General features: G+C 39.8%; 2 protein-coding genes across 6 annotated transcripts in view; one reads left to right on the plus strand and one right to left on the minus strand.

The window, feature by feature from the left end:
• Window positions 1-4,607, minus strand: part of ccdc33 (coiled-coil domain containing 33) — a 38,056-nt gene extending 33,449 nt beyond the window's left edge. For all 3 annotated transcript variants that reach the window (XM_078789302.1, XM_078789299.1, XM_078789298.1), the window contains exons 1-2: window positions 4,359-4,607; window positions 2,063-2,129 (exon numbers count right to left, since the gene is read on the minus strand). In XM_078789302.1, the coding sequence (XP_078645428.1) occupies window positions 2,063-2,129; window positions 4,359-4,363 (72 nt within the window). In that variant the 5' untranslated portion in view covers window positions 4,364-4,607. The remainder of the gene's footprint in view (window positions 1-2,062; window positions 2,130-4,358) is intronic.
• stra6 (signaling receptor and transporter of retinol STRA6) lies at window positions 2,387-22,716 on the plus strand. Of its 3 annotated transcripts, none has more exons than XM_058075033.2 (18): window positions 2,387-2,723; window positions 7,253-7,600; window positions 8,625-8,691; window positions 10,123-10,208; window positions 11,260-11,393; window positions 11,966-12,132; window positions 13,187-13,312; window positions 13,882-13,952; window positions 15,059-15,138; window positions 15,210-15,271; window positions 15,345-15,507; window positions 16,200-16,275; window positions 16,523-16,656; window positions 17,573-17,690; window positions 17,788-17,889; window positions 18,089-18,252; window positions 18,960-19,097; window positions 21,827-22,716. In XM_058075033.2, exons 2-18 carry the CDS (start codon window positions 7,533-7,535, stop codon window positions 22,045-22,047), a joined length of 1,977 nt encoding a protein of 658 aa, XP_057931016.2. In that variant the 5' UTR covers window positions 2,387-2,723; window positions 7,253-7,532; the 3' UTR covers window positions 22,048-22,716. The 3 variants fall into 3 exon arrangements, with proteins under 3 accessions (XP_057931016.2, XP_057931015.2, XP_057931017.2); XM_058075032.2 differs by lacking the exon at window positions 2,387-2,723 and adding an exon at window positions 4,285-4,523; XM_058075034.2 differs by lacking the exon at window positions 2,387-2,723 and adding an exon at window positions 4,529-4,676.
• Window positions 22,717-22,733: the final 17 nt, after the last annotated feature.

Here is a 22,733-nt window from a genome sequence, read left to right on the forward strand (position 1 = left end):
ACTGATATTGCTTTCTGGAAGAATGAAATCTTTAAAAAGGTATTATCAATATCAATGAACCCTCCAACCTTCCAAAACGTTCCAACAAACCAATAAGCTACTGTGCAACATGACCTTAAATGTATGATTACTGGACCACCCAAACACCACACACACAAGCAGAATTGGAAAATAGAGGACAGGACAAGAATATCATTTATCACACTGATATTCATCATCTTCAATAAAACTATTAAACACACAAAGCACAAAGATGAAAACATACAGTAAATACGTATTTAATCTATCAAGTACATTTCTTTTCAAAGGGACATCAGAGCGTCAAGAGATTGTATTACTGTGTTTACATTAAAAAGGTGTTTTCTAATAATCAGCAGCTGATGATACATGATGTTTGCGAGAGACACACCAGTCCTGATGCCGGTTAAGATAAACAGATTGTTAAAATCAATTTATATTCCTAAGAGTGCACATTGGCCGACGTATTATCCAAGAGCCTGTATAGAGCCTACCCTGCCTCACCTGCTATAATTTTACAGATCAATGTGATCACAAGCACTTTAATATCTACTAGGGAGATTTGTACTTGTCAACAGCTCCTTAAATACATCTCATTTTCAGGGCTCATAAAACAGGGAATACATCTTTTGTCACAACAGCAGCGATACATTAAAGCAGAAACAGACAGGATATGAATGAAATTCACTTTCTGTTCTGGCTGTTCTCCAACCATAAAATACCATATATGCCTAAATGACTGACATAGTATATTAGTGGAACCACTAAGGTTGAACACGATTTAGAAGATGAAGAAGAAGTCAACATGGAACAGTTAAAGAAAAAGGTACAATCTGATAGTGTGTATTTGTTGAGGGTGTTAGAAGACATCCATCCAGACGATGCAAAGTCTGATTTTAGATTTCTTCCAAATGAGAAATTCCCATTTCACACAGGGCAAAGTATGTCTGGATGTTTTTCATCCTTAAAGATAAGAAGTTTCATTTAAAAAACTGCATTATGTGTTCAGTTGTATTGTCATTGATTAATATTTTTTTAAGCCTCTGAAAGACGCTTCCTCATTGCCATTGAGGTGGATTCAGGGACACTCTGAACACCACAGCAACATTTTTATTACGTGTATATGTGGTCTAAATAAAGAGAAAGACAAAGAAAAACAGGAAGTTGATATTGTTATCACTCAGTAGCATAACTGACTGTGAAAGTATTGCTGCATTTGGATGTGCTTGGAAAAAACTCTTCACATGGCTTCAATGTTTATGTAGTGCTAAAACTCTTTGTTCTGTGGGTCTTGTCAGCAAAAATGCCCCAAAATTATGGCAGTATGGAGCTCTCTTCTTTGAAAATGTCTGGCAGTCGATGAGTTCATAATAATAAAGCTAGTGGACAATAACAAATAGTATGCACCTTGTTTTTTCTATTGTGTCTTCTTTTTTTTTTTAAACAAAACACTCTGTTTTGTTTTTTGTGTACTTTAAACTCTTAGTTATATCTTGGTTAACAACTTTAGTCATGGTTGGCCAACGTTGCTCATTTCCAATCAATTATTTCATCACTCCCATCATCTGAATGAGAATATGAGTGTAACTGGCTGACCCAGTTCGGCTTCAATGAAAGCTGCCAATGACTCTAAACAATCCTTTCATGTCAGCTCCAATCTACCTCGGACACATACAAATCCAATTATGCCTTAAATGAGTGTTACAAGGCTCATTGATTATGATAGAGGTGGTGCAGTGCCGAGCAGAAGAAAAATATCACTTGTAATTAGCCATGACTCCCAGGAGGCCATTGGGTGGCTAGATTTAACACACAGGCAATATTTTTTGTAAGACTCAATTTGAATTGATTCACAATGTTTGTGGGGGACAAAATGAAAATATAACAATTAATGCTTAATTAATTTCAAGGTTGTCTTAAATGAAAACTAGACTATGATAGAGACATTTAAAATGTTACAACTGCAGTTGATCATATTCCATGAAGTGCAGCTCATAATTTTGATGGCTTCACTGAGAAACTACAGAGAGGAGGTTACACTTACTGTCATCTTTGCCATGCGCCAGTCGAAACACTTTCCTTTGTGCCTTAGATATTCCTTTTTAGTGCCACTGAAAGAAAGCAAAAAAAATGTAAGGGTACCGCACCATAAGAAAAGGCATGCTAAAATATGCAAAACTGCGTTTAGTTTAACTTTATTCTACTATTTAATAATACTCTCACTATTAACAAATATTATATGAGTCACAATAAACCGTAATAGCGTGATGTAAACATTGCAACAAAGCTGGCTGATTCAGCTATGGTGGGAGTAAAATAATGTCATCCATGCACAGTCATTCATTACCTGCATTAGTTCATTTGCTTTGACACAGCATTGGGAACAAGTTAATCTACTTTGTCATGATGACTGTAAAAATCCCAGATGTAACAATGAATGTAGTAATAATTCATTCATCAAACTTAATTGAACTGAACCACAGGGGTCACTTTTAAATATTTCACAATACTTAAGAAGTTCAGTCAGGTTGCTGCCACGGCAAGATAGAGACGTTCAAAGTCCTTTCTCTCTGACACACATGCACAGACACACGGCAGGAGGCCGACAACAAATAAATTGAACTTGGGATTTTTCTGAAGTAAGGTAACTGAGTATTTCCCATGTGTTTCTATGGTGCACACTGAGGAGTACGCAGGATAATAAGGTAGGTGATCTAACTGATTCCATCACTGGATATTAAGTCATTTGTAAGCGCTTTAAGTTTACTTGTATTATCAGGGAAAACAGTATGAACTTCACTCAGTCTTTTCTTCCCTACATTACAATTTTTTTTTTAACGGAGTGATTCTGACCTTTGGTCGGCACTGTTTACTATTTAGATTTAAGACAGAAAAAAATGCTACGTCCTCTGCAAATACAAAGTTACCTTCAAAGGTAATGTAATTATTTTAATTTTGAAATGCTTACTGTCAGTGGGTGGAAAATCATCTGGGCCTGAGAGGTTTGCTTTTAAAGGTCCAAGTTATTAGACGCAACATAATGATTTTTTCCACTACTTAATCAAATATGCAGGCTCAACACTCGGTTGCCTGTCATTACACAATCCGTACCGGAAACGGTTTTAGCCACGTGCAAAATAGTTGGCCTATTTTTCAGCAGTGTTTTATGGCAGTTGCATAGCATGAGCGTCAGGCACCAATGTTTGTACAACACATGTGCAAAAAACTGCCCCAAAAAACTTTATTAATGCTCCGTTCACACCGACGCCGAATCGATGGCAAATTAAATCGGCGAGCAAAGCGGTGGCAAAGCGTAACAAAGCTTAATGAAAGCGTAAAGACCGTAATACAGCGTAAGAAAGGTTTGAGCAATTCGGGACATTCGGCAAGAGCGCCAAAAATTTTTAAACTGTTTAAAAATTTGAGGCGATCTGTCACGAATTGCGTAAAGCGGGGAGAGCGTATTAAAGCTTATCAAAGTGTCACAAAGCTTATCAAAGCGTCACAAAGCTTATCAAAGTTTTGCTCAAAGCGTAGGAAAGCTTAACAGAGCTTGGTTCAAAGGATCAATGGATCTGCTGCATCTTTATATATGCTCTGGATCAGAGGCGGGATGCAGTCGGGATCTCAAAATTTTCCATTGCGTAATGCACAAGAGAGCTTGATAATCGTATCAGAGCGTTATTTAAAGCGTGATAAGCGCACCAAAGCTTATCAATGAGTATTAAAGGCTAACAAATCCTGATCAATCGGCATCAAAGCGTGAGTAGCCGTAGCGATTCGGGAAATAATTTGTCGCCTAAAGCGGGAACGAATTTCGTATCAGAGCGTATCAGAGCTTATCAGAGCTTAAACATATCTGAGGAGTTCGTGAGATTTTTTGAAAAATGACGCCGAATTCGTCGCCGATTCAAAGCGCGACATTCGGCGTCGGTGTGAACGTAGCATAAGGGGGACCTATTATGCTAATTTTGGGCCCTTTGTATGGAGTTGTGGACTTCTATAGAGCAGCTACACACACACACGCACACAGAAAGTTTCCGAGATCTGCACAGAATCTGTCACAAGTAGTGGTGTGCGATACCGCTAGATTTGGTATCGATCCGATACCAAGTACTTACAGAATCATTATCGCCGATACCGATGCAGACAATGACAAGACCAATTAATGCCTCGATTAGCCTAGCATTCATAATCTATGCGATAAATAGCAGAGCAAAAGCTAACAGTTAGCTAACTGGCCGACAAGCGCTAACATTTTGGACACACAAATTAGAGCGAAATTAAACACAGTCACATCTGTTTTACGTCTGCATCAGTAATTTATTTCACGAAATTACCTCATAAATTTGACTGGATGCACTAAATAGGCTTCAACGGCAGCAGCGGGGTAGCTGGGTGCATTCTGGGAATTGTAGTAATACTGCCGCGTATCAGCTAATAGCCTACTTGCTGTAAAATGTCCTCATCCAATGTTAGAAGACTTGTTAGAGAAATATCAGAAGGTGAGTTTCCATGATAATTACTGGTGTCTGCGGTGCTTCATCCGCCATAATGTTGGTATAAAACGGTGTGTTAGGAAAATTATGAAATTGTTCCTGCATTCGACATTAATTAAGTGTCCACACCTCTCTAGTCAGAGCAAGTGCAGGCAGCTGGTGAGTAATCTGTCATCTCCATGTCAATCAAGTCGATGATGTTGTCAAATTACTTACAAACACACAAAGATAGCATATTCTCTGCTTGGCAGAAACGCAATATCTACCATAAAAAGCAATCGATCGATTTACCTGAAATGTATTATGTTGCGTTGTTTTTGCTGCTAGCTGCCTGGAACTCTATTTGAAAGGAATCAAACTTCTGTAGAGTCTGTGTACTGTGTTCTCTCCTTAATGTTCTCAGATGAGCAGCTGTAGGGTGGATTGGCTAGGTTTACGACCATTTCGTCGTTTTACGTCTCATATTTATTTGGCTGTTCATTTCTTGTGTGTACTGACAGGCCACAACATTAGGTACATATTCACAAACTAATGCGAACCAATTCACAAAGTATCACAAAAATAATAATGCTTGATTCTGATTAACACTATCAGTGATGTTTTATTAACAGTATTCATTCTAAACTGTGAACCTTAGTGTGAAGACAAATGAAATATTACACAATGTAGCAATGCTAATTTTAATATGTTGTACACTTTCATGTATAGCCACTTGTGCATATGATGCAATCACAAACAAAAGGGAAGTAGAAAGGCGTGTCTCGTACTTATACTCTTTTATAAGTACTTATACTCTTTTATCAGTACTTATACTCTTTTATAAGTACGCCTTTCTACTTCCCTTTTGTTTGTGATTGCATCATATGCACAAGTGGCTATACATGAAAGTGTACAACATATTAAAATTAGCATTGCTACATTGTGTAATATTTCATTTGTCTTCACACTAAGGTTAACAGTTTAGAATGAATACTGTTAATAAGGTGTCACACTAATTCGAGCAGTACTGGCTACACAGTGACAGATTGACGTTCCCCATTAATGACATGACAATATGAATACATCAGGTATTACTCGGACATATATTTTGTGTAATTTAACATATTTACATATGACATAATTGACCCTGTTATATTTATTTATACCCAACTCCCACTTATGGCTGAATTTTGTTCTCAGATTATTGAATTATTCACTGAAAAATTATATAAAAGCTTGCAAAATAGCAAAATTAATTGAGTTGGATTTGTTGAAAACCGTATTTTTTCATAATGTTGTTCTCAAACTGAGCCTATAAGCTCCTAAGTGGATGTAAAAATGCACTTTATTGTTAAGATACAAGGTGGGTGTGTTTTTCATCATCACTGTCATAAATACATCAGTTTAATAGTGTTATGTCCACTAAACGTGACCATAAGTCAGGTGCAGTGATGTTTGATGCTTCCATACTTGGCTTTCACTGAAAAGGCCTTTTGAGTCCACTTCCCTAAACCTGATACAAGTTGACTGTCCAGCTCAATCAAGGTGCTTCTGTGTGATGTCATTTGAAGCATTCAAAGCATTCTTTGTTCACTGACCCCTTTATTTGCTGGGCGTTTTTTTTCTCCCGGGGCACATTCGATGTGGTGGCTTACTGTGCTTGAGAAACAGCCTTTTCTCAGGGGTGCTTGGAGGGAAAGTTGTGTTGCTTTCTAAACTAAGTGTGGCTGTAATCCCACCCTAATGAGTATATGCTGTCATGGACCCTGTCTTGCGAAACCGCCACCATTTGTTTTAGTACCGCTACAGCTCAGCGCGGGGACAGATCATAACAGATAAAATCTATCTTGTGTATATTGGCAAGATGGCATACTTTTTTCAAAGTTTTTCATTCTTACATGCACATGTTTATACTATTCCTGATCGTTTGAAAATGAAAATAATCAAAGCAAGGGTGTTGCTATGCCCTTTGACCCCAGTCTGTCCCTGTAACGCTCACATGCTCTTGTTTCACTGAAGTCCACTTTTAACGTGTGATGTACATGTGTATTTTCTGTCACCTTCTCCATTGTGCATTATTATACAGTAGGATTGTAGCAGGAAGTATTCTTCACATTCCCGCTTTCCATGAATTAATAACGTGAGACATAACAGTGTCATGTACTAGTCACTTATATTAGACACACACTGATTTTAGAGTAGAAGTATTGAAAGAAGATACTCCTCCCTATCAGCCATCCCTAGATGTTAGTGTTTTCATGTTACAATTTGACAATACCTAGTACCTGTAATGTACAATAACAGTCCAGTTTGAGAAAACCATTTCCATAAACATGCATGAAGGACTTTTTATCTGCTTTTGATAAAAGGGTCAACGTGTCAAGTTGAATGAACTCGTTTCTAGATGCTTATCAAGGTACACAATTTGTTTATCAAAGAAAGGTGTAATGTGTCCCATCATCCTTCATTGGGCCTCATGACAAGAGAAAACAAATTATCCATGCATTGTCATGAAAGTCCACATAGGTGTTCTTTATCCCCTCCAGCCACCCTACATGTTCCTAGCTATAGTTTTATAACAGCACACCTGACTACAGCAACAGGTCCAACACAACCTCACAAGTAGATGTAATCCCAGTAAGCAGCAGGTGGCCTTCCACATTGGCTGATCTCCACTTTTTCCCTCCTTTCACTCACACACTGTTACCCCCCCATATCGCCACCTCAACCCCTTTTTCCCTTCACTCTCTCCCCAGGCTCCCAGAGTGCTGGTAGCACTCCATTGGTAAAAAAAAAAAAGGCCTTTGCAGGGTGGAGGCACAACCAGGAGCTGGCACATTAATTCCCACCACCACAAAAGGACCACGACACCTGAGGCTGACCTTACGCTCGACAGCGAGGACGACTCCGCACGCAAAACTTGGGACTTGGCACAGGTTTGCTTCTCACGATCACAGCTCTGTGCCACTTTGAAATTGCGGTAAGAAGTTCCCTCCGGTGCAAACTTCGGAAGTGTTTGGAAAAAGAGGCGACACAATGGATGTGGATGGAGTGGACTACGAGTACCCAGATTTTGACCCCGTGCCCAACAGGATTAAAAAAGAGTGAGTAAAAAGATTTACATTTTTGCAATTGTTGGGTTTACTGTCATTCCAGACATCCTAGGCTTAGAAACAATTGTGTGAGTGAGTACTTAATTAAACACTGAGGAATATTACTCACTTGGCAGAGTGCTTCTACTCAGTTCATAGATTGCATAATCTTCATATTTTAAAGGTTTGAATTTTTAATGACAAGGAAAACGAGTCACAAAACATATGTGGCAAAGCTAGCCTTGAAAAAAATGTGTATTCACCTGTTGCACTTGAACATTTCAACACAAATGGCACACAATGCAACCTGACTTCATGTGTATTCCTTGATTGATATTCCTTGATTCCATTTTTAATTTACAAAAAAAGTAGGTTTTCATTGTTAAACTTGGCCAGAATGATTAAGAAACTAAATATTAGCATCGGAACATTAGGGATTTCGTTTGCAATTAAACCGTCAGCTAAAGTTCTAAACGGTGTTGAGTTGTGGTCTTGCAGCTTTAATCTAGCATTGAAGTGGTTCTAGCTGTTTTGCAGTATGTGTAAACAGTCAGGTATCCTCTCTACATACTCTGACTGTAGTTGTGAATTTAGACATTGCTTGAAATTTACATGTGGTTTGATGTGATGCCAGCGTCTGGTCTTTGAGCTAGGGCCAAAGTCCCAAAATGACTCAGTGTTTGCACAGGTGAGAAACTGTTGTCAACCCTATACATCCTGGATGCAAGCTGTGTACTACATACGTATATGAGACCTTCTTGGACTATGAAAGTAGTAATGACTTTCTCATGACCAAAGCATTCCTGCGCTTGTAGTGCAACGTGAACATAGGCATCAGTTGTTTCCTGCGTCACGCTGATAACAATCCGGTTAAATGCAAATCTCCACTACGGGATTTTAGCTCCAAAGTTGCCTGCCACAAAAGGTCTTGATGGTGACGTGTGAAAGGTTTAGTGAGGTGCAGGCCTCCACACTTACTCAAGGCCTTGTGTTACAACACACACTGATTGTTCTCATCACATGTTTCTTTTTTTAGAGTAATTCTTCCATGTGACCCAACAGCAGATGACAGGCTCTACCACATATGCATCAGCGCAGTATCTGTGAGTCTCTTTACATGTTGCATTCATGTGCTACCACTATTACAAATGGTACTGAAGCTGTGGGAGCATGCTGTGTTAGTAGGCATTGGCCATTTTATCACACTTCCCATCTTGTAATCAGTCAGAAGCAACTTACATTGCAAACTGTCAGACTGTTAGGCAGAGGTGAAACTGGACATAACTCTAACGATCACAATAAAGGGAAAATTTAATATAACCTTTTCACTTACGATCTGATCTCAGTATTGCAGCCTTGATGATGCATACTTTTATTACTTGATCAGTCACGTTAAATGTTAGAAAAGGCTTGATCAAGTGATATTACTCAAAATAATAGTCAGCAACAGTTGGTGTGAATAAAATTGATCAATTTACTTCTTGATGCATCTGGTGTATAGTTTTATCGACAAAATGCAGAGAGGCTCAATGAAGCATTTAACCCCGACATTACTCATCACCGACAGAAGCTGGCTCTTCTCTTACAGCTTCTACAGACTTTTTGCCATCACAAGGAAGTTTCTCAGACTTTGCTAATGTTTTAAACAGCAGCGGATGTTTTAATATGCAGTGATGTTGCGAAAGTCCCTCCTCAAATGCACAGGAGATTGTTTGTAATAAACCTCGCTGATTCTGTACCACCACAGAAAACTTGTGCAAACTTGTGACAAGTCTTTTTTGGGGGGGCTTTAACGAAAAACACAGCCACATGGCCGACATCAGTCCTTTTCCTTACTAGCACGGACTGTTGTTGTGATCACATGGGCTCTGCATGCTGAATAGAATTGCAATGGACTGCTTGCATCGTGCCAATATCGAAGATTTTAGATTAAATTTTAGATTGACTGACTGCTACTGGACAGATATTGTATATTAATAAGAATTATCTCTTATTATCTCTAATTGTTCTTTAAGCCCTTTATTGGGAATGTGGAACCATTTTTGGTTACTAAAATGTTCAATGCGTTTGCAGGATGAACCACAGTTTTCAACATCAATACAACTAAAGGAATTCCAACTTTTAACAAGTATCATTGTTAAAGTAATTAAAGGTTAAAAATAAAGAAAATGTCCCCATGCGCTTTCTAAAGCTCATTTCATCTTGGACTTCTTTTGACTAATCGGTGCTTATGAGTTGGTCCATACAAGTCCAATTTAGCATGAGGCATTCTTCTCTTTGCCTCGTGTTTCCTAAATGTGTTCCAGGTCATGATAGGTCACTGAGCTCTCACTGGTCAGTGATCTTGACTAATGATTTCTCATTCATGCCCCATCCACAGGGAGCACTAACGAGGTACTCCCTTTTGTGCCCTCTACATGGTGCACTTTTTTTTTTTGTCTGAAACACAGTGAGGTCCAAACTTGACAGAATTCACAGCTCTTCAGAGCATGCTACTGTGCATGTAACGCTATATAATTGATCTCTTCCTGTAGCTCGTTGTCATGGTGATCCTTGCAGTCTTAGCCAGACGCACAAAGGCGGCGGGCAGCAGACAAAAAGGACTTCCAGGTTTACTCAGGTGAGGCTTTAAATTAAGCCTGTATGTTCTTGAATGACATACACCACTGTGTAATAAACAATTTATTATTAACCCAATGTTTATACTGGGGAACTTTGTTATTTATGGTAATAAACGATGTGATGAAGTGATTAGGGTCAAGAAAATTAATTTAATAGTTTATATTTTGCAGTATACTTTAAGCAGAGTAAAAACCGCTACTCTCGCGAGGAGTGAATGGCATGTACAATGGTGACTCAACTCACTGAGGTGGAGGTGAAGATGTTTATGGCAGCTATATTTTAATAATAATTTTTTAAATCGATAATGCATTGTAAGGTGAAACATTACAATATAAAACTGTGGTGAGACCAGCCATGTTGTTTGGTCTAGAGACAGTGCCACTGAGGAAAAGACAGGAAGCAGAACTGGAGGTAGCAGAAATGAGGATGCTGAGGTTATCATTGGGAGTGACCAGGATGGATAGGATCAGGAACAAGTACATCAGAGGGACATTACATGTTAGAGGCCTTGGAGATAAAGTCAGAGAGGCCCGACTGAGATGGTTGGGACATGTCCAGATGGGAGAGACTGAATTTATTGGTAGAAGGATGCAGGTAGCTGCAGGATGCAGGAGCTGCCAGGTAGGAGGCATTGAGGAAGATCAAAGAGGAGGTTTATGGATGTAGTGAAGGAGGACATGAGGGTAGTTGGTGTGAGAGAGACAGATGCAGAAGACAGGGTTGGATGGAGGAGATTGATTTGCTGTGGCGACCCCTGAAGGGAAAAGCCCAAAGATTGTGAGGTGAAACATTGCAATATACGGTGGTGTGAAAAAGCGTTGTCTTTTTGCATGTTTAGATGCACCTTTAGGATTGCACCTTTTTAAAATATGAGGCATACTTTACAGCAGGAATGCATGTTTCATACAGTAGCTTGTATTCAATTGACTTCAACTGACTACAAACAGTGTCAAGGACCTATTTTGATCATATCTGCTCAATAACCATCTCAGCTGCATGTGAGGCTACTCGCATGTGAGCTCTAAATACCTGCCGCTTTGGTTTCACAGTCCGGTCAACTTCCTGGACCATACTCAGCACAAGGGCCTGGCCGTGGCTGTGTTTGGAGTTCTCTTGTGCAAACTCTGTGGCCTGGTCATATTGCCAAACCCTCTCCCCTTCACAACGGACGCAGAGAACAAACGTAAGGTCATCTTTGTACTTCCTGTACCAGAAATTGCTGTCCTTGTTTGCTTTTTACACACACTGTAAGGAAGACGGTGTTCGATGAACTTTGTACTGATGTCTTGCACATTGTAGCTAAGTTACGTAATTTCCCCGTTCCTTCCATGACTCTATGTTGTTTTCATATTAGGAGCTGGATAAGCTGTTTTTATTTTCCCTGAAATGAAATTATATAAGAATGAACAGAATGTTGTCAAGCTTCACGCTACTTTGCACAATCCCAAAACAACACAAGGTTTAGCACAGTAGGCTTAACACCAAAACAGAACTTTTAGGTTGCCGTGTTTATACAGTAGCTAACCACCTTACTCGGTACATCTGCACAATGTACAAAAAGCTGATAAAATCAGTCTTTCAGAGGAACATAAACCCACTGGGAATTATTTAACAATGTTTAATATTGTTGCACCAGACTGAGAGGTACTTCTCGATGTTTGCCCCTCTCATGTAGCTAAATAACATGACACATGACACAGTATGGCATGGGGCAGTTCTACATGGTTTACTTCCATTTGTTTGTTACATTCTCAGAGAACTGGATGATCCTGGGTGTCTTCTTCTACCCCTTACTTTACTACCCTCTCCTGGCATGCGGCACCTTGCACAATAAAGTGGGCTATGTTCTTGGTAGCCTTTTGTCATGGACGCACTTTGGCGTCCTGGTTTGGCAGAAGATCGACTGCCCGAAAACACCACAGGTATGCATGGATCACGCTCAATACTGCAAAAAATGTTTATTCATGTACTCCAAGTGGTCCACTGGAGAGATAGGTAGGACTAAACTAGTTTGTTCTGGTTGGAAAACTCTTTAATGACCAAATAGTGTTTATCTAAGAGATGTGATTTAAAAAGATGAATATCAGGCTTTCGAAGTAGATTGTGGCTCCCTGTGCTTTAATCTTTGCTGAGACTTTGTGCCTGGTCCACTTTTTTTTTTTTTTTTTTACAATTTTCTGTTAAATGAATGGTTCTCTGATTCAAAGCAATTAGTTCCACTGTCTGCTGGTCTTAATCAAGAGGCATCGTCACACTTAATCACTTTAGTGTGCCTCAATGGTATCCCGGCTTTATTATATATTTTGTAATGGTTGTCGTTCTTTTAATGCTACCAATACTTCTGGTAGTAATCATTAGTGAAAACCGTCAGTGAAGAATAATGTATGAAAATAACTATTAATTGCAGCCGAATTGTCAAACCTACTACTAAATGTATTTAGTGCTTTCATGAAATGAATGCAATGCATTGGAACCTCGGTCTGCTGAAAACGGAAACTTGTGAAAAAAAATATATAAATCCAATTAATCTATTCTAGACACAAATTCGAACAAAAATACATTTATAGAGAGTAAATATTGTTTTACAAATTTTTACACATTTCTAGAACTTGCAACTTTCTTTGGCCCCATGGCGCGTTATTTAATGAGCACACTCAATAAAAAGCGCAAGAATAGTGAGTCAGTTGTGCAAACAGCATAGATTGTTAAATACAATATTTCTGCAAAATTTTAGTGAAAATTGTTGACAAAAATGGGGCATAAGAAAAGAAAAGGTATTTACTACAAACTGGTTGGAATTTAATCAAGTGTGCCTCTGCTGGTTGGAGCAAGTAGTGCACTGGATTTCGCTTCAATTGTTGCGTAACAGGCTTTATTTATATATGTGTGTGTATATATATATATGCGCCTCTTTTGTACTAATCTCTGGACATACAAAAGTAGTTGTTGGGTGATGCAAACTTTCCTTTCTTACAGATACATAAACACTACTCGCTGTTTTCCAGCCTACCTCAGATAGCTTGCTTGGCATTCCTTAGTTTCCAGTATCCTCTTCTCCTATTCAAGGGCTTGAAGGGCACTGAAAAGAATAATGTTACTGAGGTAAGTCATGTTGCTCCATCCTTATGTTTAATTATTTTGTCTGCGGCGTTTAATCTTCTTGTGTATCTCTCTTTTGTATAAAAAAAATATTTTTATTAAAAAAAAGCTTCACTAAGACTTACTGTACATTTCTTCTTAAGGCTTATCATGTTCAGTCTAGGCTGATGCAACGTGCCAGAGGCTCATTTTAAGTAGATTTGATGTAGTTAATTGGTTTATGTTGTGTTCTTGATCAGATTAGGAAAAGGTTGACCATTTTCTTCCCCCATCAATGAAACACAATGACATGTTTATTTTATGCTAATCTTTGCGTGGGTGTTACATAGCCGGGGTGAGGCGATTGTTCCCACCCTCCTTGTCCACCACCCTCTTACGCCAGCACAGGAGTTTGTTATGTAACTAGAAATCCACATTGTCATCAAGTACACTAGGACTCCTCCACTGAACTCTATTACTATAAAAGTTCAATCTCAGGTTCCAATAATAAGGTCACTGCAAATTAAGCGGTCAACAGCCCCTACAGTTTGCTACTAAAAGTGGTCCACACTGAACCTGACTGTCTTGTGTAGGATCTAAACAGCAGCTACTACGACGACTATGTGAAGAAACTGCTTAAGAAAAAGAATCCATTGAAAATCAGGTGAGAGGCTCCACTGATGTTCTTTCTACCTTGTGTGCTATATTCACTTGTAATACTTAAAATCACACTTCAAATTTACCGTATTTTCCACACTATAAGTCACACTTTTTGCATAGGTTGGCTGGTTCTGCAACTTATACTCCAGAGCGACGTATAAATGAAAAAACTGTTTGTTACATAAACACTGGACACCTTTTCTGTTCATGTTTATTTTTTGTGTAGCTGATACATAAATATAGATGTGTTAGCATATCTTACACCTATTCAGCCTGTTCTATATTATTTTATTGTTAGAACTTGCTTTCCAAGAGGACGTAATGTTTTGGTCAAGTAGTTTGTAAAATAAATTACCCGCAAAAAATGTGACTTATACTCCGGAGCGACTTATAGTCCAGAAAATAAGGTAAATGTCAAGAGCCGGGTTAGGAAAATTACTCCAGTAGGTAATTAGTTATAATTACTAGTTGCGTTTCCAAAATTGTATAAATAATGGAATTACTCCTTCATAAATTCTTCTACTTTTATGAAGAATTACTCCTTCATAAAAGTAATTATGCGTTATTCTTTTGAAAAACGTTCAAATATGTAAATATGTATTTTCCTGAGAGTGTGCACCCCCAACTCTCATTGACTATAGATACTTAGTTTCCTGTGTAGTGAAGCAACATCCAGATTGTTGCTGTAAATCAGTACATAGATCTTTTAAATAGATCAGTACATAAACTGGAAAACAAGTTATTTTTAAAGACGGCATGACCCCCAACACTGATCACGAGTGCATGATCTTGTTTATGGGACTTGTCACTGTACACAGCAGCAGATGTATACAAATCCAGCAAATGCTTGATTTTATTGTGCAGAGGTATTAAATTCACAAAAAAAAGAGCACTGACCAAATTGTAGGAAGTTTCACAGGAAACAGGTTAGCTTCCTGTCTGCTGATCTGTCATCCTTCCTCTGGGGATTGATTACTGGAAGTGTGTTGCAATTCTATCATGTTCTACTGCAAAATAGAAGAATAAAACAGATTTGGACACACGATTAGTCAACCTTATTTTTCTATTCGTTTCATCCATTATAATTGTTTAACCTGTCACCTCATTCAGCACATCAAGAACCGAGACACCTAAGCTCCCCCAACGAATAATTGATGCCGTAAAATCTTACATGTATACACCAGAGGAAGGTAAAGTGTCACTTTTGATTTTGATACTGTATGCGTTATCAAAAAAAGCTGACTGTTTACTCTCCTAACAGCTTTCCGATTCCCTCTGAAGTTGGCCATATCTGGTGTGGTGTCATTCATCACACTCTATCAGGTAAACTTTTATACCTTTTAATGTCTGTGGACTTCTTCTACTGTTTAATTGTGCAAATAAATGTATATTTCAGGTTGGCCTGCTGCTGATCATAGCAGTGGTGCCTTCACTGCAAATTGCCCGCATGGGAGTTGATGAAGAAATTGCCAACGTTTTAGCCGGCTTCAAGATTGTCCTCTCTCCAGATAAACATGAAGTGGTCCGAAGAGTGGTGTATTACATGTGGTGTGTGGAGGGTGAGTAAGTCTACAAAACATTTCTTTAGAGTAGGCACAATCCCTTCCGAGACACTTGGTTGAACTCGGCTTTGTTTGGAATTGGAAAGTATTTTTGCGACAGAAAATAATGGAATTAGAAGTAATCCGTTCCTGAGTCACGACCTTAAAACCTTTATTAACTCTCGATGCAATCAGTGTGTTAAGTAACACTCTTAACTGTCCTTTAATATAATATAATATAATATGCTGTCAAATAGGACTGCACGGTAGCCTAGTGGTTAGCACGCAGACCTCACAGCTAGGAGACCAGGTTTCAATTCCACCCTCTGCCATCTCTGTGTGGAGTTTGCATGTTCTCCTCATGTGTGGATTTTCTCCAGGTACTCCGGTTTCCTCCCACATTCCAAAAACATGCTAGGTTAATTGGCGACTCCAAATTGTCCATAGGTATGAATGTGAGTGTGAATGGTTGTTTGTCTATATGTGCCGTGTGATTGGCTGGCGACCAGTCCAGGGTGTACCCTGCCCCGCCCCTCGCCCGAAGACAGCTGGGATAGGCTCCAGCACCCTCTGCAACCCTCGTGAGGAAAAGCAGTAGAAAATGAATGAATGAATGCCGTGAAATATTAACCAGCATTTTGCCTCAACAACAACAGTGCAAAAATATAAAATAAGACCACGTTACTAAAGTGTTGTTTGTTTTATGGCAGTGTGCTACATCTCAGCGATGACCCTGTCAAGCCTTGTCAACTTGGCAATGTTCATGAGGTCCATGGTTCTCCATAGGTAGGAACAAAATCCCTTATTTTTTGCAAACACTTTGTGAACGCTTCACATAGGTTGTGTCATTATAATGCAATGGCATACTCCGGTGTTATTACAATATAATGGAGTAATAATCTACTGCACTGACTAAATCACATTCATTCTGAATTTACTGGCGCAAGATGTGAAAATGGCTATTAAGAGACACATAAATGAAATGTGCAGCGGTTAGACTAAATTGGTGTTCTATTATGTCTTTATTCTGCAGGTCAAACCTGAAGGGGCTGTACAGGGGAGATATCTATAATGTTTATAACTGCCAGAGAAGTATTCGGGCTTCCCGGCCTGCACTGGTCTGCTGGATGGGATACACCAGCTTCACAGCGGCTCACATCTGCATCGGTATAGTTGAAATAACGCCTCCATTCATATGCAGCCACAGATGATAGTGTTGCTGCATATTTAGTATCATGTGTGGTCAGCATCCAGCAGCTTTATCTTCCTCTGCATGCGCTTTAAAATGTTGGATTTGGTATTAATCCCTGCGTTGTGCAATATACTTGTTAATAACTGATCATATTGTAAAAGAGAGCTACATTTTCTGTTCCACTTTCTCATGCACTCCAGATTATTATTAAAGTTAGACATTTTAGTATACCTAAATGTATCTTGCTGGACAAATGAAACCAAACCCTGAAACATGGGGGGGGGTCATGGTATGGGCGTGCTCTGCTGCCTCTGGGCCTGGACAGTTCACTATCATCAATGGAATCATGAATTCACAAGTTTATCAAAATATTTTGCACAAGAACTTGAGGCCTTCTCTCCGACAGTTGAAGCTGTGTTGCAACAGGACAACGATCCAAAACAGTGAAGCAAATCAACAATAGAGTGGCCCTTACCTCAACCTCATTAAAATGCTGTGGCATGACCTTTAGAGCAGTTCACACTGAGCATCCTGGGAATCTTGCTGTAAACAGGAATAGTCCAAAATCCATCCTGCTGGTTGTGCATGCGATCTGCAACAACAGGAAATATTTTTGGTTGAGGATATTGTTGCCAAGGGGGCTCAACTAGTTAGTAAACACCATGTTTCACTCCCTGTCCTGGAAATATTTGCATATGATTTTCAGTGATCTCTACTGTATATACAGTACACTGATGATGATCAAATTTGGAAAATAACAGCCTCGTTTGTTCCAATTAACGCCCCCTGTTCTTTACAATTTGGGTAAATAAACAGTTAGCCATAATTATAGCATTTACCGTCATGGAAGAGTGTGTGTGTTTGTTGACTGCCATGTTTCACCCCTTGTAGCCATGCTTGTCCAGACCATGGTGTTCTTCCTGTGTCTTCTCATCGCTGTTTTCCTCATTATCCTGCCCATCCTGCACCAGAACAACCTGATTCTGTTTCAGATCCTGTGGAGCATGTGGTGAGTGCAGACGTAACTCCCAAATGAATCTATCCTAATTAAAGAAACCTGTAGGAGATGGACAACAGGAGGTAATTTGTTGCTTTTGCCTTTCTAGGCCTTTTTGGCTGATGATCCTACTGGCTGTGCTGATTCAGCATATAACCGCCAGGTTTTGTTTTATCAAAAAGAGGGCTGGCACACGAAACCTTGACAACAGGTAAAATCCAAACGCAGTCCTTATCAAGTTCAGTAATAGTATTTTACCCCTCTATATGAATAATTACAGTAGAAGCAGCTCTGTGTGATGTAATTTAGTTGTACATCCACAATCATAACAATAGAATATTCTGAAAAGCTGCTTTTCTCGTGTGTCTGTATATATGTACACAGTATATTCAGGCTAACCTGTCTTCCAGAGGAAACCTCTTCCTGCTGACCTTCCTGCTGTTTCCAGTCAATGTTCTCATCGGGGTGCTACTAGCAGTCTGGCGCATGATCATCACAGCCTTGTTCAACATAGTTCACATGGGACGCATGGACATCAGCCTTCTGAATAGAAATGTGGAAGCATTTGATCCAGGTAAGCCTCTCTGGATCCAATACAGACACTATGCAGTAGAATTAAACATGGCAACCACCTCCATACAGATATACACATTTTAACTATGGCATACATAATTTTTAATTTACGTTTGCATTTTGATGTACTTCCAACTATAAGATAAGTAATTTGAGTAATGGTAATTTAGCTTGATTTTCTCTGCACTTTACTTTACATTTCCATGTACTTAGGAAAAGATCTCAATGTAATACTCGGTAACATGTACTATAGACGTAACTAGTTACTTTAGTAATAGTTTTAGGGGGTTTGTTAAATGCAGCTACAGTTCTGAATCCGGAATTATTTCACTTCAGAAGCACAATGTTTGCATGTTAAACAATATTAGAGGAGGATTAGGATGAAGTAGAATTGTTTCAAAAGAAGCCATTTTTTCCAAGCCAGAAAAACATCAGAAAAGGTGCACCGTATCCACTTTTCCTTGCCCCGCTAAGTGCAGCTTGTATGATTTTTTTTTTTTTGTGCAATGCAGTGCAAGGGACTCTAATTGCACACTCTGAAATGGCCACAGCTTTCGACGCCCTCTGTCAGCAAGAGCAGGTGTTAAAAGAGGGAAAAAAAGCAAATGATCGTATGGTGATTACGTGTGATTGCCTCAAAGCCAACGTGGGAGGGTTGTGCTATGTGTTTTTTTTTTTACCTCCTCCATCTCCTATGTCTGTCTGCAGCCTACCGCTGTTACGCTCATTATCTGAAGATTGAGGTGAGCCAATCCCACCCTGTGATGAAGGCTTTCTGCGGGATGCTGCTGCAGTCCGTGGGCCAGAAGAACAATGTCGTGCCGAGGTCACAGGATGCTGAAGAGGGTGTGTAGCGCTAAAGAGAGTCCACATCATAAATTCTACAACTGAGCTATAGCTATAACACTGAAGAACACTGAACACTGAAAAGCAATGGCATTTTTATGCCATTAGAGCGGGATGGTTATTGGAGGATGTATTGGTTAATGTTCCTAAACATAATCATCACATTATTCACGCTTTCGGACATTTTTCCCCAAGAATGATTCTAAGCAACATAACCGCAGACAGGTTTGTTCCGAGATGACCAAGCTTGTGTCCATTTCTCCAGCAACGCTTTAGTATTCAGCAGCTGGTCTGTGAAACATAATCCCATCATGACACTGTCTTGCACGCGCGGTAGAAATGAAAGCCAAATTGATTTAATATGTGAAGACCAAATTGAGTCTTGTGCGGCATAATTTACAGTCCTAGAGCTTATGGTCTCAATCAAATCTGTCATAAAGTATTCAGCTGCCCTTTTGGCCAAATACAATCAACAGTTGCCATGTATTATTTAAAAGAATAGAAATAACTACTTGAAGGATGCAGCAGAACTGTCACTTACTATGAAAATAAGGTGAGCAATTAATAGAAATATCCATTAGGGCCCTTTTAGATATAAAACGTGGCCAAATACTGCGTTGCCAGATGCATCTGGAGAACAATAACTCATCATTGTCGGATACGGATTCATTCTTTAAGAGCTGATTACACAGATGAGCTGCGCTAATTGCCTGGTTTATATTCATGTAGCCGAGGGACCCAAGCTTTTATTGTTAATGGTGAAACCAATGCGTGTTCCCAACACGCCAAGAGGATTACGATGTGATTGCTTTCTATTATTACACCTCCTGTCATATCTATATGGTCCTCTGAGGCCGTTTCTGTGTTGGTTATACACTTGAGCAAAATGTTAAGACCGGTTGAAAAATTGCAAGAAGTTTGATTTGAAAGAGGTCTTACATAGAGCTTCAAAAAAATAGTAAGTAAGCAATTTAATGGAAATAAGCATTAAAGTGAAATTGGCTGTTCATTGGCTAACCAAACCATTCATTCATTTTCTACCGCTTGTCTTCATGAGGGTCGCCACAGGGGTGCTGGAGCCTATCCCAGCTGTCTTTGGGCGAGAGGCGGGATACACCCTAGACTGGTCGCCAGCCAATCACAGGGCACATATAGACAAACAACCATTCACACTCACATTCATACCTATGGACAATTTGGAGTCACCAAATAACCTAGCATGTTTTTGGAATGTGGGAGGAAACTGGAGTACCCGGAGAAAACCCACGCATGCACGGGGAGAACATGCAAACGCCATACAAAGATGGCCGAGGGTGGAATTGAACACCGGTCTCCTAGCTGTGAGGCCTCCGTGCTAACCACTCACTCAACGTGCAGCCTTTAAAATCCTAAGTCTTGCCAAAAATATGGATTCAATGACATTTTCCATTTCGATGACACTATCATGATCTCTTCATGGCAAAGGCAAAAAAGCTTTTTATCTTTGAACACCGTCGGGAGCTGCAAGCTCCACGCAAGGCCCCTCGCAGCACACTTGCTGAGGTTTTAAACTTCTTAAAAGATCCTGAAGGTTATGGAATAACGAAAATTTCACCAACCCTGAGCCGGAGGATCCGATTGGCCGTCTGTTCAGACACGGGACGATGTTGTGACTGGTGTTGTTACTGGTCGACGGCATCTGAAGGGTTTTCAGAACAACAAGGCTCTTCAACGCAACAAAACTGCTCATTAGGAATTTGCACAGGAGCACCAAACATGGGACATTGAAATATGACAAGATAATACATAAAAGATAAATATAATAAGAAAAAATGTAACCTTGAAGGTCCTGATGGCTTCCAGCATTAGTGGACTGATAAGGAGATCCAACCTGAAATGTTTTCAGACAGTGAAGGGGGCGGCTTTTTCCTTCAATGAAACAATGGAGTGCCATGTTGTGCAGGGGTGTTAAATGGCAGCTAACTATGTGGAGATGTTGCAGGGGACATCACCCCCGCCTGACAAAGAACTTCTTCCGTAGGAATAACCTCACTCTTTTGGGCCATCTTGCATGTTCCCTTGATCTAAATCATTCAGATTGGATGGAAAGGGAAGGTTACAAAAATGGCCATCAGTTCCAGACAGTAGTTGCCTTCATTAGGTACACTAACTTTGTTAGGCCAACATTAGGTACACTGGCGCAAACGTATGGAATACAGAAATGTGATGGGTTCTGAAATATCAATCTTTTTGGTGCCAGGAAAGCAGAAAAAGCATTGTTGACGTATTGATGCTAATGTCATAGTAATGCTGGAAAATCATAGCAATGATGGGATGGCTATGAATTGTTGAATTGTCATGAATTATCTGACATTCAGGGGTTCCGCAGGAAATTCTGGGGGGGGGGGGGGGGCAGGTCGGGTGTGATGTGGTCTGGTACTGTATGTTGTAGCGTAGTATATGATGTATGATATAGAAAAAGATTTGTGATATGCATATACACACACACAAATCTATATGTGTGCAGACGTAGCGCCAGGAATTTTGGGCCCTAGGGGGAAAAAATCATATCAAGCCCCTTCCCCGGGCAGCTATTGTCATTACATCAACTTGCTGTCATCTGTTGACTGACAGCAGTTGGGGTTGTCTTAACTTTCCCCCCATACGTTAATGCTAGGATATAATGTGCTATGGTATGGGTTGATGATGTATGATACGATGATGCCACCCTATCCGCTGCCTTTCCCCAGGGATTCAGCTATTCCAGCAGCAGAAAAAGCACCCCAAGGTTTCCAGTATGAAGCGAGCCCGAGGCCACTGGCATCTCCTCTACACGCTGGTCAACAACCCCTCCCTGGTGGGCACCAGGAAGCACTTCCAGCAGCATGTGGCCGCAGAGATTCTGAACGGTAGCCTGAAGGGCAGCACCAAAGGCGACAGGAAGGAAGCGGAGGCGGCCGCTTGCAACTGAACACGAGCCCCAATATGGAGGATTGTCTTGAATGAATGATAACAGTCCTGGTATTTTTCCACTCCTTGTGTAGATGCACACTTAGAGATCAGCGCCTCTGGTTGAGATCTTCACCAACTCCTGACCCTTCTCTGTTTTCTTCTGGGTGTCCCACCAACCCCCCAGGCCCTTATGCACATGGTGTCCAGTTGGTGGGAGGGGCCTGTGTGGGCATTCATCATAATGTGTCATCCTCAACACATAAATACTGTACCACTTATTTGCCTCTTCTCAATACAGCCACAATTCGTATGTTGCAGGCGTGTCCTAAACGAGGATTGTGAAGACTTAGCATTATTTTTAAAGAGGGTATTTATTCTACAAAATGGCTATTTATGCATTTATTGAATTAAGGGTTGTCAGTGCCACCCCCTCCCTTTTCTTCCAGTTACCTTTCAATTGTGTGTGATTATAACAATAACGTGGAAAATGAAACATATTATATTTGTATTCTACAAACACGACCTTCGTTTTTTTTTTTTGCACTTAAACGTAGCATTTTATGAGAAATTGTGAATGAAATTACACTGGAAATAAAAAAGGATATATTGTGAGATTCAAAAAAACAAAACTAATCATCTTTTTTGAAAAAAAATCATGCGAGTATAAAATTAAAAACATTTACCGTCATTTCGCGTATCTTATTT

The sequence above is a fragment of the Doryrhamphus excisus genome, linkage group LG1, assembly GCF_037039965.1.
Source record: "Doryrhamphus excisus strain RoL-2023G ecotype Guam linkage group LG1, RoL_Dexc_Guam_v1.1, whole genome shotgun sequence".
Classification (NCBI taxonomy): domain Eukaryota; kingdom Metazoa; phylum Chordata; class Actinopteri; order Syngnathiformes; family Syngnathidae; genus Doryrhamphus; species Doryrhamphus excisus.